Source organism: Acanthochromis polyacanthus, chromosome 9 (assembly GCF_021347895.1).
Source record: "Acanthochromis polyacanthus isolate Apoly-LR-REF ecotype Palm Island chromosome 9, KAUST_Apoly_ChrSc, whole genome shotgun sequence".
NCBI lineage: Eukaryota > Metazoa > Chordata > Actinopteri > Pomacentridae > Acanthochromis > Acanthochromis polyacanthus.
In genome coordinates, this window is record NC_067121.1 from 29,457,485 (window position 1) to 29,473,935 (window position 16,451).

A 16,451-nucleotide genomic window follows, 5' to 3' on the forward strand; every position below is an offset into this window, starting at 1 on the left:
AGTAATCTTAGAGAAGTTTTTACTGAATCTCCTAGAATGTGTTTAAATGTGACTTTATCGAGGAAACCTCTGAATTTATCATTTTTGATCCAAGTTCTGGTGTGCAGTTGTCCATCCTCTGGCTACTTGACACCACAGTAGATTCTGTTTTAGTGATGTGTATTCTAACTCCTTCAACAGCAGTGCCTTCTGCGACCAGCCTCCCTCTTTCTCTCCCTCTCTGTCTCCATCTAGCCGCTTCCCTGCCTGCTGTGACAGTATAAAGCCTTTACCATGTTGTACCAGGAGCATGCAACAGCGGCGGATCACATGCAGAAGCACTGCGAGCTGACTGCAGCCCTGCATGCAGCACCCATTCTAAATATTACAGCCTGGTAATACAAAACCCGGCAAATCAATTATTAAATACCATACTGCGAGGCTCATGCTGTACTATGAAGTGCTGCTTCCACTCGATTCCTGGTGGTTTTACGTCTCCCCTTGGTTAAAAAGTGGGAATGAAATAGATGTCAGAGAGAATGAATTTGTTGCAGCTGGCACTTTATGGGCACCCAGCATGCAGGGGAGGCATAAATCTGGAGTTGGTGAACTGCAGAGGATGTACTCGGGTAAAGCATCATGTTTGACAGGCCCAGGGATGTGTTTGGGTGACGTAGCAGTAAAAGTGATTTCTGATTATGCAGGGTGGTTATGGCAACATTGACAAACTGGATGTATTAGGTCCGCAGTGGGTTAGGATGATCGACCATGTGAGCGGGGTTTAAACACCCTGCTGCGTCTCCACGGTGCCATTCTGGTAACATCCTAACAGCCTTAAGTGATCGATCCGCTGCAACCTGTGCGCATGGCAGGCAACGCACCGATATCGAGTCGAAGGCGGTGTTTTGGCTGTACGGTGACGTTTTAAGGCAGGTCCTGGTCAAACCTACCAATGATACAAGTCGGTCCTATTCTGCTGGGACTGATCGCAATGAACGGGTGTCGGAGCTCTGCACGGCAAAGGAGCAACCACAGCGAGACGAGGCGATCAAGGGGATGCGGCATCGGTACGCGGGAGCTGTCCATCAGCACCAGATCCCCGACGACAAGCACGGAAACAGCAAGCAGAACCGAGACCAAGTCGCTCCTGTTTTCAGCCTGCCGCCCCCGCCCTCTTCTCACCACCGAGACCGCACTTCGACCACCGCCGCGCACCGCCAGAGCCTCCAGGAGCTGCCGTGTCTGAGCCAGCCCTCTCGGAGACCCGTTCACAGCGGAGACCCTCTACCTCTGGCGAGCTACGACACCAGCCAGCGACCTTCACACCGAGCCGGTGAACCCAGCACCGGGAAGCCGGCGCACCTGCAGCAGGATCCCTGGGCCCCGGCCGGCTCCCAGCAGCAGCCGCCGCCGCAGTCGGAGAAGCAGCCTGTTTTTCCGAGCTGCCACTGCAGTTTTTCAGAGCAGGAGGCGAGCTTTTCTCCAAACCAGCCCCATCCTGTCGCTCCTCTCCCACCGCAGCCCTCCCCACCTTTTCCGCCGCCTATACCGCCACCACCAACGTCGTCCTCCTCCTCTCTGCTCTTTTCCCGGGAATCTAAAAGAGGGGATCGTCTCCGAAGGAGTGCCAATAATTACCAACAGGCAAGCATCGTGGAACGCTGCAGGGGAGGAGGAGGAGCAGGAGGGCACCGAGACCACAGGCAGTTGTTGCAGCAACAGCAGCAGCAGCAACAGCAGCACTGTCATTTAAGACTCCAACAGAGGGACCCCTCCCCTGAAGGAATCCGGGTAAACTCACAGAAAGGGCGCTCTTTAAATGTATGTGAGTCAACCGAGGCTAGGAGAGCATTCGAGTCTCAGACTCAGGAGCTGCAGCAGCAACAGATCCCACAATTACGAGCGCAGCAACAGCTACTGGTGGGGAGCAGCTTGCCTATCAACTACTGCGCCAGCGGCTCAGGAGAGCTATGTAGGACTCACCAGGCTCCACTGCTGCAACAGCAAGAGCAGCAGCAGCAGCAGCAGCGGCAGCAAGGCGCACTGGGGCTCTGTCCCCAGCGTCCGCAGCACTGTGAACAAGACCGCAATAAGTCTGGGAGGATCACCGCGCAAGGCGACCACCGCGACTCCCGCGTAACCCCCCCGGTAACACAACAGGCATACACGGGGAACTCGTCTGCGACTGGCAGCAACAGCAGCAAAGACAGCCCCAACTACGGCTCCAGCTATCACCTGTGGCCAGAGAGCCCGCATAAAGGAGAGGAGAGGATACGCATCGACCTAAATAAGGTACATTTCTCACCTCTTCCTCACGCGACTGCGGCTCTAATTAACCTCTAGTGACAGAAAAACAAAGTGGCTCTAACGTTTTCACTCAATGACCACGCCTGTCATATGATTTTTGATTGAGCACATTCGCCTCTGTGTGCGTGTGTGTGTGTGCGGTGCGTGCGCGCTCAGTGTGTGTGTGTGTGTGTGTGTACGCAAACGGATTTGAAGCGTCATTCAGTTTTCAGGCAGCTGTGCCAGGATGCGCCGATGTAACTACCGTGCATGTAACACAACGTGTGGTGTTTTCTTATCTAACCTGCTTCATTTTGGTCACAAGAGCGCGCAGGCACGATGGGCGAACGCACACACACACACACACACACACACACACACACACACACACACACACACACACACACACACACACACACACACACACACGGTCGCGCGCACACACACCTGTTCCATGTTGCGGTGTTGTTTTAGGTAACCTGCTGGAAATGTGTTCAAATGACGCTCCCCGGCAGCTGAATTAGAAACAAAGCGTTTGTTGTCTCCACAGAGCAGAGGGGGATAGATGTCTGAGCGGGGGAATTTTAATACTGTGCGCTTCCAGACACAAGATGGTTTTGCTTTATTTCATTAGGCCTGTACCTGGCAGTGAGAGCTCCTAACTCACTATACAGCAGTGTGCTGCATGTTCCCTGCACAAGGCACAACAGGCACCACATGCAGGGCAGTAAAAGAGTATTTTGTGGCAATAAAACCCTCGAAGATTCACATGAAAAAAAAGGAAGCAAACACGTTGATTCGATAAGAGAGATTCCGACTGAATGAAAGCATGTTATGGAGCCTATGGGAGGAAGAAACAAGTGCACAAAAAAGAAATTGTAAGTGTGATAACAAGAGGAAAGGTGTGTGCAAGTGTGTCAGCATGTATGTGTCAAAACAGAGGACGGAGAAACAAAGCAGGAAAAGCTGCAGCGGAAGGGAAATTGAATGTTTCAGGACTGACAGTAAGTGATGTAGGGAAGTGTTCTTGAGCATGTCATGTGCATGTGTTCAGCGTTTTGTTGATAAATTAGTGAGCTGGCTGCGGTTTAGGATGGGCAAAGTTGGAGAATGAATAGTTCTGAGGTAATGCAGAAAAGGAGAAGCTGGAAAACTCATATCAAAGTGCTACAATAGATTGTTGTTGTAAAATAAGTACTTTTCCCACCAGTTTTCTCCTGGGTGGCAATGAGGCATAACATTTAAGTGAGAATGTTATCATTAGCTAGTTTAGTTGCCACCTTTATTAGTATCTTCCCTTCCTCGGTTTTTGCTCCTGCTGCAGTCAAGGTGAAGTTCTTTATATTGCAGGACAGGACAAAAAAAATTGGGAGACATCGATAAGGGTGCAGCAGCATCTAAATAAGACCACCTTTTTAAAATGCTGCGGCTGTGTTCAGGGGCTGAGCTGGCATCGGCAGTAAAGAAAAGGTGGCACATCGAACAACCTTGACCCGACTGTTCTGAACTTGGCTCAGTTTTGGAGCATCAGCACAACACCGAAATGACCAAATGGCTTTAGGGAAGCAAAACTTTTTTTGCTTGAAGGTCTTGTTGGTAAAATCACAAGGGGTTGGATGTAGCGAAAGTGTATGCCAAGAACAATGTGGCCGATTCTTTAGGCTACCTGTTGTTCAGATGTCTAATAACAAAAGGCCTAATCATATAAGAAGTAAAATGGAAGATTCTAGTCTTATTTTCTTCTGATCTACTCCCTTTCTGCATCCTATAGAAGTTAAAGGTGAGATTTTGTGCAGATTTTGCAGTTAACTTTCATCAGTTTAAATGTAAATCACAAACAAGTCACTAAGAAAAACATGACATCTGTATAGAATATGAGGATGCTGTGATGCTATTATCTTTGTATACTAATGAATGACGGCTCATGTTGTGCTAATTATCATGTAAAAACTCATTATAAAGAGATAAACAGTCCAAGTGAATTCTCATTACCATTTACAGCAGCTGGGATTTTTACTAACTGTAGGAATGTTATGTCTTTCTGAAATTGATATTGTATATATTTGGGGGGGTTTTCCAATCTCATCTGATGGCTGTAGTGAAATTAAAAGCTGAAAAACAGTCTGAAATGTCAGCACACGGTGAGCTTTATACACACTTCAAAACAACCAAAATGGCTTTATGAGTTTTGCATAATTATCCTCTTTATTTTGCAGCTTTCCAGCATGTAATTGGCAAAGTGGGGGGAAAAAAAGATGTTTTTTTTTTTTAATCACATAACTCTTACATAATCCTGCTTCAGTCATGAAACTGGAAATCTGAAAGCGAAAAAAAGAAAAAATCTTAGAAATGTTCCCGTGACACACCGTCTAAGTATCAAACCTTTTCCACTCGCTCAGATCTGACCGTGCCAGGTATTTTGATACGGCGAGACATGCTTATCTATTCACGGAAATTTGTGGGATCGTGGTTACATCGACCATAATGAGACGGCTCCTACGGGCGCTCCCATTTGAAATCCCTTAAACAAAACACTTGTGGCAGAGCGGGCTGATAAAGTGTATACGATTACAGTATCCCACAGCACACACTGAAACTCAATAGCTAGCCCACTGGACTGATGGAAGGTAGTCTGATATTGTGTCCTGCCTCAATAACATTGTGCTTTGAAAGGCGTATTGCTGCTTCCTTTGTGATAGGCTGTGTAAGTACTCTAATGCCTGCCACTTACTGCTATGGTGATATCCCCTGCAGGGACACTGTAGCACATAAACACTGGTGGATTTGCTCTCGTTTAACAAGGCTGATTTTGGAGGAGACGCAGACGTCGTGTTCGCCTGAAACCTGTGATTAATCACGTTAGAGTTTGTCAGATTTGGTGCCACCCCGGGACAGAAATGAGCAGGGTTTGTTTCAGAACTCTCATACTAAACAGAGTGCATGTAAAGATTAGCATGAAGAGGCCACACATGGAGGCTTCTTTGCGTCGTTTTAACAAGATGTTGATTTGTGGAAAACCAGGCTTGAGGATTCATCCCTTGTGCGTTCATTGAGCATTTCAGCTGCAGCTATAACTGTTTTATTTACTGGTAACTTGTACATTTAGTTAAAAATAGAGTCAGTGATACTAATCCAATGCAGTTTTTTGGTTAAATTCAGTGAATATCTCAGTTTTGCTGTCTGTTCTGTTTCCGCATTGGAAAAAAAAAAAATTGTAGACAGCTCTGCCTCTGTAAACAGGAAACAAAGAAAATATCTTTGAATGATCCACACAACCAATCCTGGGTGTCCTGTGCATGAGCTTAAACGTGCACAGGACACCCAGGAATAGAAAAATCGGCTTTTAAAACTGGCGGTAAATCTAGCAAAGATAACTAGCTAAATATCAGCAACCTGTCCTTAAAACCACAAAGCCCACCCTTGCTTCCTTTTAGCAATTATATTAATTGTAAATTAAACAGTAGAAAATGGTGTGAAATTGGGGTGACCTTAGGTGACACCCTCAGATTGTTCAGTTTGATGTTCAAATATTCAAATTTCAGCGACACGGATTAGTAGTACAAAGTGGTAAATCTAAACTGTAGATTATCAGTTACTTGGTGACTCAAACACTTGTTTAGGTATTCAGTTAAAAAGCTTAGAGGATGTCTCTATTATTATGATTTTGCTTAATATTTTCTCACTTGATTGAATAATTGTTTTAAAATATCCGAAATCGGTTGAAAACCTACCGTTTCCAAGCTTGCTTGGTTCGATCGACAGTGAAACCCAAATATATTAGTCACATAAGGCAAATAAAAGGTCCTCAAAACAGAAATGGCAACATGAAAAATATAAATGACATAATTCTGATTGGAAAATGACCGATGACAAGCTGATTGGGAGAGTAGCTGCTTCTAAATGTTTTGATAATTCACTGATCGTTTCAGCTCTCCTGCGCTCACCTGATGTCGTTTTAGAGGCTTTGCCGCATATTAACCGTTTGCTTGTTATTACATAATGCTAAACCATTCAACAGAAATGTATCCTAAAGAAAGAGCAAGTATATAAAGCAGACTAAGGGCTGGGAGAAGAAGAAATAAGCACATTTATAGCCTTGTGTCATCTTTCTCTCCGACCTGCCACTTCACCAGGTTTGTTTGTGGGGTGCAACAGGCCTGTAAGCTGCTTCTGCTGTAGTGTGTGTTTGTGTGTCAAACGAGTGCCAGCCCACCTTTCAGGAGAACATAAGGTTGTATGTGTCACTGCAGAATGGATGGCTTGAGAGAGGAGGAAAGCTATTACAGTAAAGCTCCTGCCAAACTGCAGTCCAACATGCATATAATCACCCTGTATGATCTGGGAAAGGTCAACACAGCATCTATCAAAGTGGCACTTGCAACCAACTTAGTGTCTCTCCACCGCTGTCTGGAGGATTTAGCGTGGTTGTTTAGTGGCGGCCGGTGTGTAAAAAGCTCAGAATAGTAGGAAGTGAATGATTTTGTGTCCCAGAAACAAAACCGACTCTTAAATATTTGGCAGTGTCGTTTGCTTTTTTTTTCCCATGTAAAACTACCTTTCCCCCCCCTTCTCCTCTCTGTGTTTCTTATAACCGAGATCATTTATTTTAATGGAACCCCACCAAAGCACTTGCGGTTTGTAGTTGTCTAAATTAAAGGGAAAATGCTGAGGTAATTGTGCTGCTGGCTCTCCTTAAAAAAGCAGTTTGTCTTATCAGTTGCGTGTTTGTGTTGGCTCTTGTAATATTGCTGAGGTAACGCTGTAGCTCGGAACAATCGATGTGGACAGATCTGCTTACAGCATTATGATTTACAAGCGCGGCTCATGCCAGGAGAAACATTATGTTGATTTAAACTTTCTCTATCGGTCATCTTTCCGCCGTTGTTGCGGCGCCTCCGTTTGTTTTTCTCTCATTAGGCGTCCATGTTTCCAATGCCTTCTCTGCTCGTGTGTGTGTGAGGGCAGCCAACACCTTCAAAGTAAACACACCCGGCGAAACAATTAAATGTCAGAGAAGGGGCAGATCCCAGCTCACGTCCTCAGAATATGACGAAGGAGTGGCTCTGCTGCTGTAGATCTCTGATAGCAGGTGCATGAAGAGTGGTAGGTGTGAGCTGCCGGAGCCTCTTAGTTTTGGCCGCAGCTGGCAACACACACACAGGCAGTAAGTATGAACATGAAGCTCTTTTAATAATTGATTGCTGTTTTCCCTGTTTGTTTTTTTTGTCTTTTTTTTTTTTGCGTGTGCCGTGTTTAAGTGCTACGCTGCTGCTCCTGCTCTGAAATAGATTTGTGTTACCATGTGTGTTGCTATGGAGAGATCAGCCTGGCATTGTGTAGCCGTCTCTCTCTGAGGTATTGAGTTTGGTCAAGGAATCATGTGCAGAACAAGATGATCTCTTGGATTTACAAGTCATTTTAACACATGCAGTTTGCACACATGTACACGTCGCACACACACACACTGATATTACTGTAAGTGGTGTTCAAATAGAGCTCCACTTGATATAGTTCATTCACTTTGCGTTTCATTTGAGTGAGCCTGCACAAGGAGAGGTGTATTGAATTACTTGCGGTCCAGTTGAATACAAAGAGTGGATAAGAAAGCGTGTTGGGGGGGTTTCCTCAGCCGCCGTGAGCCTCGCTGCTTACCCCGAGTGGAGTCACAGCGTGTTTTCACTCCGTCAGCAGTCCGTGCAGTTTGTAACTTGACTGTTCGACCTCTCATGATGTTTCCCTTCTCTAATGTGTGTAGTAACTTAAAGCTTCATTTAAAAAAAAACAACAACTCTGCAGCATTCCAAGTCCCAACCACGGCTCTCTGCTTAATAAATGACCGCAGTTAATTTATATTGTAATTCCTGTGAGATGCTCGCCAAGTGATGCCAGGCATATAATGTATCGCCACAATGCATATGCTTTATGGCTAATTAGGTTATTGATCCGAGGTTGCTCCTGCGTTAGGGCATGATCACAACACAAAAGAGTATGTGAGTATGAGTAATGCGGCTGTAAGCAGGTATTTGTCATTCATTACAAAGCTGGAGAGGCTCGGACACACAATGACGGCTTCGTACTCAGGTGTGTTTGGGCACGTGCATCCTGCCACATATCTAAGAATACTGTCAGCTCACTGAGTCATTTCAATATTGCCTGCTGGCTGCTTTCAAACACTTGTTAAGCACAGTGTTTGGTCGGAGTGCAGGGTGCAGTAATGAGATGTGAGAGATGTGTGATTTCGTCACACTTTGCTCACACAATCGACTAACGCTTCGCTTGCAGCCTGCCCTTGAAAATTCAAGTTTGGAAAGCTTTCTCTTGCTCTTCCATATGGAGAGCATATGAATATACGTGTGTGTTCATTAGGCGTTCACTGTCCTGCTGCTCACATTAGTGTGTGTGTGTTTTTTGTTTTTTTTTGTTTTTTTTAAAAACATCCTGATCAGGTCTTTCTACCCTCAGGTCAGAGTTTGACTGCTGACTACTTAATTTGCAGCACATGATACACAACTGCGTCCCTGTAAAGCTCAATCGCCAGCCTCCTCTGGCCAATGATAAATATTCAGCGAAGAACAAAAAGCCTCAGCTGATCTGCATGTAAGTCAGATGTACCCTGCCTTTAGCTGTTTGTGTGAGTATTATTTGTTACCTTTAAACAAACAAAATGCTTCTGTGGGAATAAGAAAAAAATCATCCCAGCATCTAATTGGGAGGTCTCTGTGTATGTGTGTGTCTAATATATGCAAATCACTGAGTGCATGCGTGTGTGCTTTGCCATCTTCAGCTACAGTGGCTCTTCTCCAACACGCAAGCTTTACAAATTGAAACGGAAGACGAGTTGAATGAAGCAGCTTTTCTTCATTCTTTTCAGTCCTCCTTTGTTACCTCAAATAACCTAGCTAGAGAATATAAGGTGGGTGGATCGTTGATACTCCAGCAGAAGTGTGAGGGTCCGTTGAGGTGGACGGTGCCACAGCCGTACAGAAACATCTGTTCTACAGGATATATCGCTGGTATTTGTATGCATGCATGTATATATGTTCAGCTGCATGTGTTCTGTGTGTATGTGTGCATTCATTTGTACCTGTGTTTCAAGGGTTAGGCAAAGAGAGTGAGTGAATGAGTGGGAGGACAGCTTTAGTATATCATTATCATGTGGTTGCTGCAGTCATGTCTTCAGATGGTAAAGGTCACATTTATTCTGCTGCAGCTCCTATTCATGTGGAAGATCGTCTTGTTCAGGGCTCCTCCGCTGTTCTAGTCACGGCTCCATGCTTGGTTTTACATCTGCAGTGAGGATATCTCATGTGTTAATGGGATTCTTTTCAGAATTTTGGATGCGAATGGCATTTGTACAGTACATACGGCTAAAGGTGAATGCTGATTTTATTCATCAGGATTCATTTTCCATCTGTCACACGATGTTGACATGGGGAAAACGTAGCGCCTGTTTTCCTCTCCCTGTGCCGCTCCCTGGTTTATGATAGTGGTTTCTATGGTGTTTGGCTCTCCGCAGTTCCTATACAGCTGCCTCCATTATCGGCCTCCCTCTGACTGTTAACCCCTTAATGGTCCAGCGGTCTGAGCGGTTCCCCTTTTGTCACTGCCATTTCCTCTTTAACCCTTTTATTAACAAAGCTGCTTCACCGTCACCAGCTCTCAGGCCTTTCTCTTTCTTTATTTGAGAGTCCATTTTCAATCACTTGTTTCTGCTCCCCAGCCACCTCTTCTTCTCTGTCAGACAAGGGGGAGGGGGGGGGGGGGGGGGGGGAAGTTTTTTTTTAAAAATAGAATCAATTTACACTAAAGGGCCCAGGGGGTATTAGAAACTGCAGCACTTAATTTCATAACCAAAAAAAAGGGGAAAAAAATCACAGAAGGAAACTGCTCTAGCTGGAGGCTGTTAGCACAATTCCCAGAACTTTTATCTTGACTGTAGTACAGTACAGTGTGGGGTCTGGTTATGGTTCACCCACCTGAAACAAGATTATGGACAGTGCAATAAAGTACAGTAGTGTGTGTGTGTTACATTTTCTCTGGAAGTGTCTCTTAGTGAATACAAATGTGCTGCTCTTCCAACTGGCCCCTGTTTCCCTCCACCAGAAAAAAGGGGTAGTTCATTGCCAGATAAGGATATTCAATTAGTCTGAGTCTATGGACGACCACTGCAGCAGTCAGAGCATGCAGGAGCCGGCTGACATATGGTAAGGGCTCTCTGTTAGAGTGGAGGAGCAATGAAACCCGATATCTTCTTATTTCATCTTGTCATTGTTTCTGTAATTTTCCCACTGGAATGTCAGGCATATACTGTCTGCCTCAGTAGGTATAATTTTTCCCCCTGTTCTCAATGGGAAAGTCTCATCTCTGGAAGGAAAACTGAAGATAACTAGAAAACAGAGAGGGGGGAAAAAAACCTGAATGGTTTTCACATTAAGATGGTCAGGTTTAGTTTTTTCCTTGGTGTTTGTTCCCCACAAAAAACACATGCAGTTGGTATTCATTGGTGTTTGGAATTGCTATATGTTCTGCAAAAGACTTTCATTGAGGTTTGCTTTGACCCTAAAATGGTAAAAAATGAGACTTCCTCTGATTCCCCATCACTCTATCTTTCTCTCACTCTCATGTCCTCCAGCCTCTCCCGTTGGCCCGTGTCCTCCTCCCATCATAAATCTCAAGCAGGATGTTTCCAGGCAACTCTCCAGTCAATCTTTACAGAGTTTGTTGCGCTATCGATCTGTCCGGTGCTATAGGTTGTCCAGGCTCCTCTCTCCGCTATTGATGTTTTTTGCCTCAGGGAAAGAAAGAAACTGCCTCAACCTGAATTTACCGAGGGCTCGTTTTAAAATGACTTACAATCACCTACAGTGAAAATAGAAATTGTCAGGTGGTGGCATTTATGCACTCACACCGTTGTTGGATCTCACTGTAGGGAATGTGGTTTTGGTTGGAGGTGAAGACGGGGGAATTTACTGTGGGTTATGGGGCACTTAAAGGAGGCGAGTGTAAGTATTTTAGTTTAACACCAGTTTGTGCCTCAAGAGGTGATAGTGAGTCACAGTAGCTTCCAGTCTGCCCTCTGTCCAACACTTGTTTCTCCTCAGCATCTTGGCTGCATTAAATCCGTACTACCATACTACGTAGTGCACCAGAAAAAGAGAGTATTTCAGAATATATAGTAAGTCAAATGGAGTATTCCTAAATTACCAGCATGTCCTATTACAGAATGCTTTTCTGGTCATTCTGATCCACAATCCTCTCTACACGTATGTTGTATGCGAGTATAAACAAGTAGAATAGAGCTCATTTTACCCTACCGACTGTGATGGTCAAAATTAAAGGTGCATTATTATGACAAAGTACTTGTATGCATACTGCATTAAACAGTATGTACTTTGTAAGGACAGCTGTGAACTTGAAGAAAAAAGAAAAAATATGCAATTTGGAAAGCAGCCCTCGTGTCACTGAGGCTCTAAAAAAGCCTACATATATACTTTTTGTCAATATTATCAGTCAAGATTTTATGAAATGTGAAAAGCTACTATCTGGTCAATCGTCAATGATCCTCTGCAACTTTAGACTCACTTGTCAGTATCGCTTGATTCAATGCTGAAACTCATTGACCAAGACCTGAGTAACAAGAAAACACCCACAGCAAAAGAACATTTTAGGAATGTTTTATCTGATGCCGATTTTTCAACGTGCCTTTTCTACGAGCCTTCTTTATCTGAAGACTTTCCTGAGGAACTTTCCCAAAGTTTATAGTGAAGTTGTGAATATATAAGTGCGATTATCCTGCGACTTTAGAACATGTAAATGGACAGTGCAGGGAAGAGTTTGGTGAACGACTATGGCTACTTGTTTTTGTGGTAATTTATTGATCATTTGTCGAGTTGTGTGTGGTTTCAGCCAAACATCCACATAAGATTCACAGATGTTCATGGCTTTCCTGAGTCTTGGTAATTTGCTAAAGTGTACAAACACTGTAATATCACAAATGTGTGGCGATGAACTGGGCAGGTCTTCAAACTGCAAATTTAACACGATTCCAAATGGAGTCTCTTTTCTAATGGTGATGCGTTCTTTCTAAATTTGTGTTGTTGTGATGCTGTGTCCAGTTCCTCCTTTTCTTACAACTTCAAGCTGTCACAAACTCTCAAGCAATACAGCAGTGATGTTATTTGAGTCTGATGGTTTAATGCTAATGCCTTACAGTTTAGATTGGGATTGAACTGCAGACTTAGTGAAGACATTAACTCTGTGAGTGATGTGATGCAGTTAGCTACCTTCATAAGCTAATGCTACATAGCCAACATGAGCACTAACAGCTTTTCTTAAAAAAACAAGAAAAAAAAAGGATTTTCAGTTTCAGACATAATTTCTTTCCTCGCAGAGAGCTGTCTAAAAAGATAGCAGTGTTAATTTAGCGCTAGCATGAGCTAGCAATTCTCATGCTAGCTCATGCAAACTACATACTAGCTTGAAAAAAATTATTTCTTCATGTTGTTTTTTTCAATTCAATTTTATTTATATAGCACTAATTACAGGTCAAATTGTCTCAAGATGCTTTATAGAACCCATATGCCTAATAAATGGAGTTACATTTTCAATATGTTAAACTAAAACACTTAAATTTAGCTCCTTAAAGCTCGATAATGTCTGAGGAACATACTTTATGGCCTCTGTGGCCCTGCTGGGCTGTCTTAATAGCCACCAGGGGAAACTAATCAGGTTGGTTGGTCCTCTGGGTGCACACAGACTGTGTCACTGCAAGCTTTAGTGATTTGGTGTATTCGTGAAAGTGAATGTTTGTGTGTCTTCCGTCCCTGACCGCATGCATTACTGGTCATTTTGATAAATGGGGAAAAGGACATTGGTTTGAGAGACCATTCAGGTCATAAATCATACAAAACAGTATGTTGCGTAATGTTGCACTCCTACACGCACTACTGTACCCTCTCACATGTCCTGTTACACACTACCTCTAGGACACAGCTAAAGTTAGTGAACACACAGCAATACATAATTGTGCATGTGAATCATGACGGTGCGCTCGTGTGTGACATTAATGCACACTGAAGTGGCTGCAATCACACTCTCCTACACTCTTTGTGAGATTTTGTCCTCAAATGCATATATTTGCACTGTTTTTCATCATTTTCTTTTACAAGCATCACGGTTTCTCACACGTACAATGATATTGTTTTTCATAGCTTCCCATGCTCACACTGTTTTGGTTACTCATCCGTTCACAGCTATCTTTTTACATATGCTGTAAATTATTATTTTGTTTTAGCAGCATATGCTATCGTTTCATTTCGTTCACACAATACAGTGTTTCTGTCGTATAAATAATATTCTCTTTATGCTTCCAAGCCACTCATTTATGAATTACAAATTTGTAAGACTGATTTGCTTTTCCTGGAAGCAGTGACTTTCAAATGTGGTTTCAAGTTTTGGACTTCTCAGTTACCCACCAACTTGCATAAGTTATTTTAACCATAAATAAAGCAAAGCTGGTTTCATCAACCCAATTTGAGTCTACTGCTGCACCCAGCTGAAATAAACCTCTCACTGCAACACACCTTTTTAATCATGGCGGTGTACTTATGCCGTCAGTGTTCTGCTCTGCTCATCTTTTGCCATATGTCTGTGCTCACCACTCATCCGAAAGCCATGCAGCTGTTTGCTGCCGCTGCTGGCAGCATTTCAAAAACAACTCACTGCCATGTAAACCCGATCATCGCATTTTAAAAGCAACTCACTGCCAGGTCGCTTCAGGTGGTTTCAGCTGGGAATTTGCATGTTTGCTTCATGTTCTCCTCTTGTTGTTGCTGCCTGCGTCCTGGTTCTCTGAGACTATGGCTAGTGGACGTTCATCCTTTCAGTGGCAGGAAGAAAACTCACACATCCAGGCTGAGATTGGAGCTTTTAGATCTGCACTATCCTAGTTCAGGATTGGCTCATTGTCTTTTAGCTGAGATGATACAAGCCAGTCAGCTACTTCAAAGACTGCAGGATATTACACTCACACTGGTTGGAGCAATAGGAATGTGTAATTAGATGTATTATTTGTGCGTGATTATGAGTTCTAATACAGTAGTTGGTTTACTAAATTGATACCCCATCTGTTGTCTATGGTCCAAACACATTCATGCACCAGGGTCTTCATTTTGAGCCACACTGACTGATGGTTTTGCTGGTAAATAGAGACAAACCAGCATAACAAAGGTAATTTGTAAAAGACATTTTAGTCTGCAACACTGTTCTTCTATCCCATTAGGTTGTTTCCAGCTAAGTTAGGACTCTTCTGGTTAAGCAGTTTATTGCTTGTTCAAGAAAACTTAGCAGTTCAGCCCTCATTTATACATCTGCAACTTATGCTTCTAAATCTATATGTGATCAAATAAATTTTGATTGTGGCTCATATTAAAGTTCACATTTCATGTAATATGTCGCATGTATTTTCCACTGTATGGTGAATATCAGAAGAAACAAACTAAAATCATTTGGATAAGTGAAGGTCTGTATTTCCAGTTGTAGCTGCAGGAATAAATAAAGTGACTAAAAGAATAAATTCATCTGCACTTAAAAGTAGTTTTGCTGCCAAGAGTAACTTTAGCTTCAGATAAAAGTGGATTTGATAGTGGCTAAAATGCAACTGAACTTCAACCGTAATATTCAAGCCTCAAACTAACTTAAATCCATATTTAAAAGTGAAGCATTTATAAAGCAGTGTGCTTTCCTGTCCTTCCTGAGGTCCCAAGCACATAAAAACATCTCTGGCCTTAAGCATCTGCCCTGGAGGATGCTGTTGCTGCTGTCACGTAGATCTGCTCCTGGGTACTTCTTTTGTTGTCTGGTTTCTTTTGTTGGCCGAGCTTATTCACTGGGGATGTCGGAACTCATGTTCTGAATGCTGCAGTGTTACAGGCTGAAGTATTTTTTCCTTTGGATGAAGCTTAATTTTGGAGAACTGTTCTTTGTATCAATCAGTCTGAACTGTTCAGCTCTTGCTCAGTGGTTCATGCTGCTGCTGCACTCAGGGTTAAGTTTCTGGTGACATTTTATTGGGTCCCATACTGAGTTGGTGTGTTGTGGTTTGTGTTAGGGTTGTGTAGTAGGGTTAGTGGTTATGGTCAGCATTATAGGAAGGGGAATGAACCTGCCCCCCTCTGAGATCAGGAGGTGCAGTGTCCTTCCTGGGTTTGGTTTAGTTGGGTTATTAGGGTTTATGGTTAACCCTCATGCTGCTGTCACACTTATTTCTAATCTAAACTGGAACTGTAGCAAATGACTTCTGTTGATTTTTCTACCCACTTCTTTGCCGATTAGCTGATTAATCAAAACTACTAATTCTCCTCCAAAAATGCAAAATGACCATTTAGTTCCTAAGTCATTTTATTTTGACAAACTGTAAGTCATGCAGCAAACTCTGCAATGTATAAAGTTGACATAATAATAATAAACAAGAGCAAAACTTTACAGTTAAACTACAAAACTCCAACATGATAAAAAAAATTTGAAAAAGGCTTATTATTTAAGTCAGCGCGACTCCAAAAGTAACTAAAATTTCTTTAAAAACTCGAAACAAAGTATAAAAATAAAGGTTTCCTTTTCAACTAGTTTGCAAGTACTCGTCTCCTTTTTGTGTAATTGTTCTCTGACTGTGGTTGCAGCTTCCAATGCTGTGATTATATAACTAACTTTGCCATTTTTTTGCATTGAGTTTGTTAGACAATGTCGATCTATTGAGAGTTTGGCTGTTACAAAGTGCAGAGAATGTGAGCACAGAGAGCAGGAGTGAAGCAAACGCATGTAAAGTGGTTCTGCCATGAGTAACACTGGTGCATTTTCTCTTCGTTTTTTTGCATTGTGCTCATGCCGATGTGGTATTTCATTGATAATCTGCACAGTTTACAAACCACCTTTTTGTTCCGTCATCCTCTGAAATGCTTCCATACTTTTGCAGCCTCGAGTCTACACATTTCCACTGAACTGAGTCACATGCTGCAGCCGCTGCCATTGTCTAAAACTGTAGCACGAACTGCAGCTGACCAATGACTGAAGCCAAAAATGACGGATGTCATGGCTCATCAATTAAACAACCCTTAATTATTAGCTTGATGATAAAAGAAACATGACCTAAAGTTGGAAAAAAAAAATCCATTTGTTTGGGCATTTTCAGC

The 16,451-nt window shown here is 43.1% G+C and overlaps 1 protein-coding gene across 2 annotated transcripts in view; it reads left to right on the forward strand.

Moving 5' to 3' along the window:
* The first annotated feature begins 597 nt into the window (after positions 1 to 597).
* Positions 598 to 16,451, forward strand: part of kcnn1a (potassium intermediate/small conductance calcium-activated channel, subfamily N, member 1a) — a 58,671-nt gene continuing 42,817 nt past the window's right edge. For both annotated transcript variants that reach the window (XM_022200706.2, XM_022200708.2), the window contains exon 1: positions 598 to 2,271. In XM_022200706.2, coding sequence (XP_022056398.1) covers positions 1,036 to 2,271 — 1,236 coding nt within the window. In that variant the 5' untranslated portion in view covers positions 598 to 1,035. The remainder of the gene's footprint in view (positions 2,272 to 16,451) is intronic.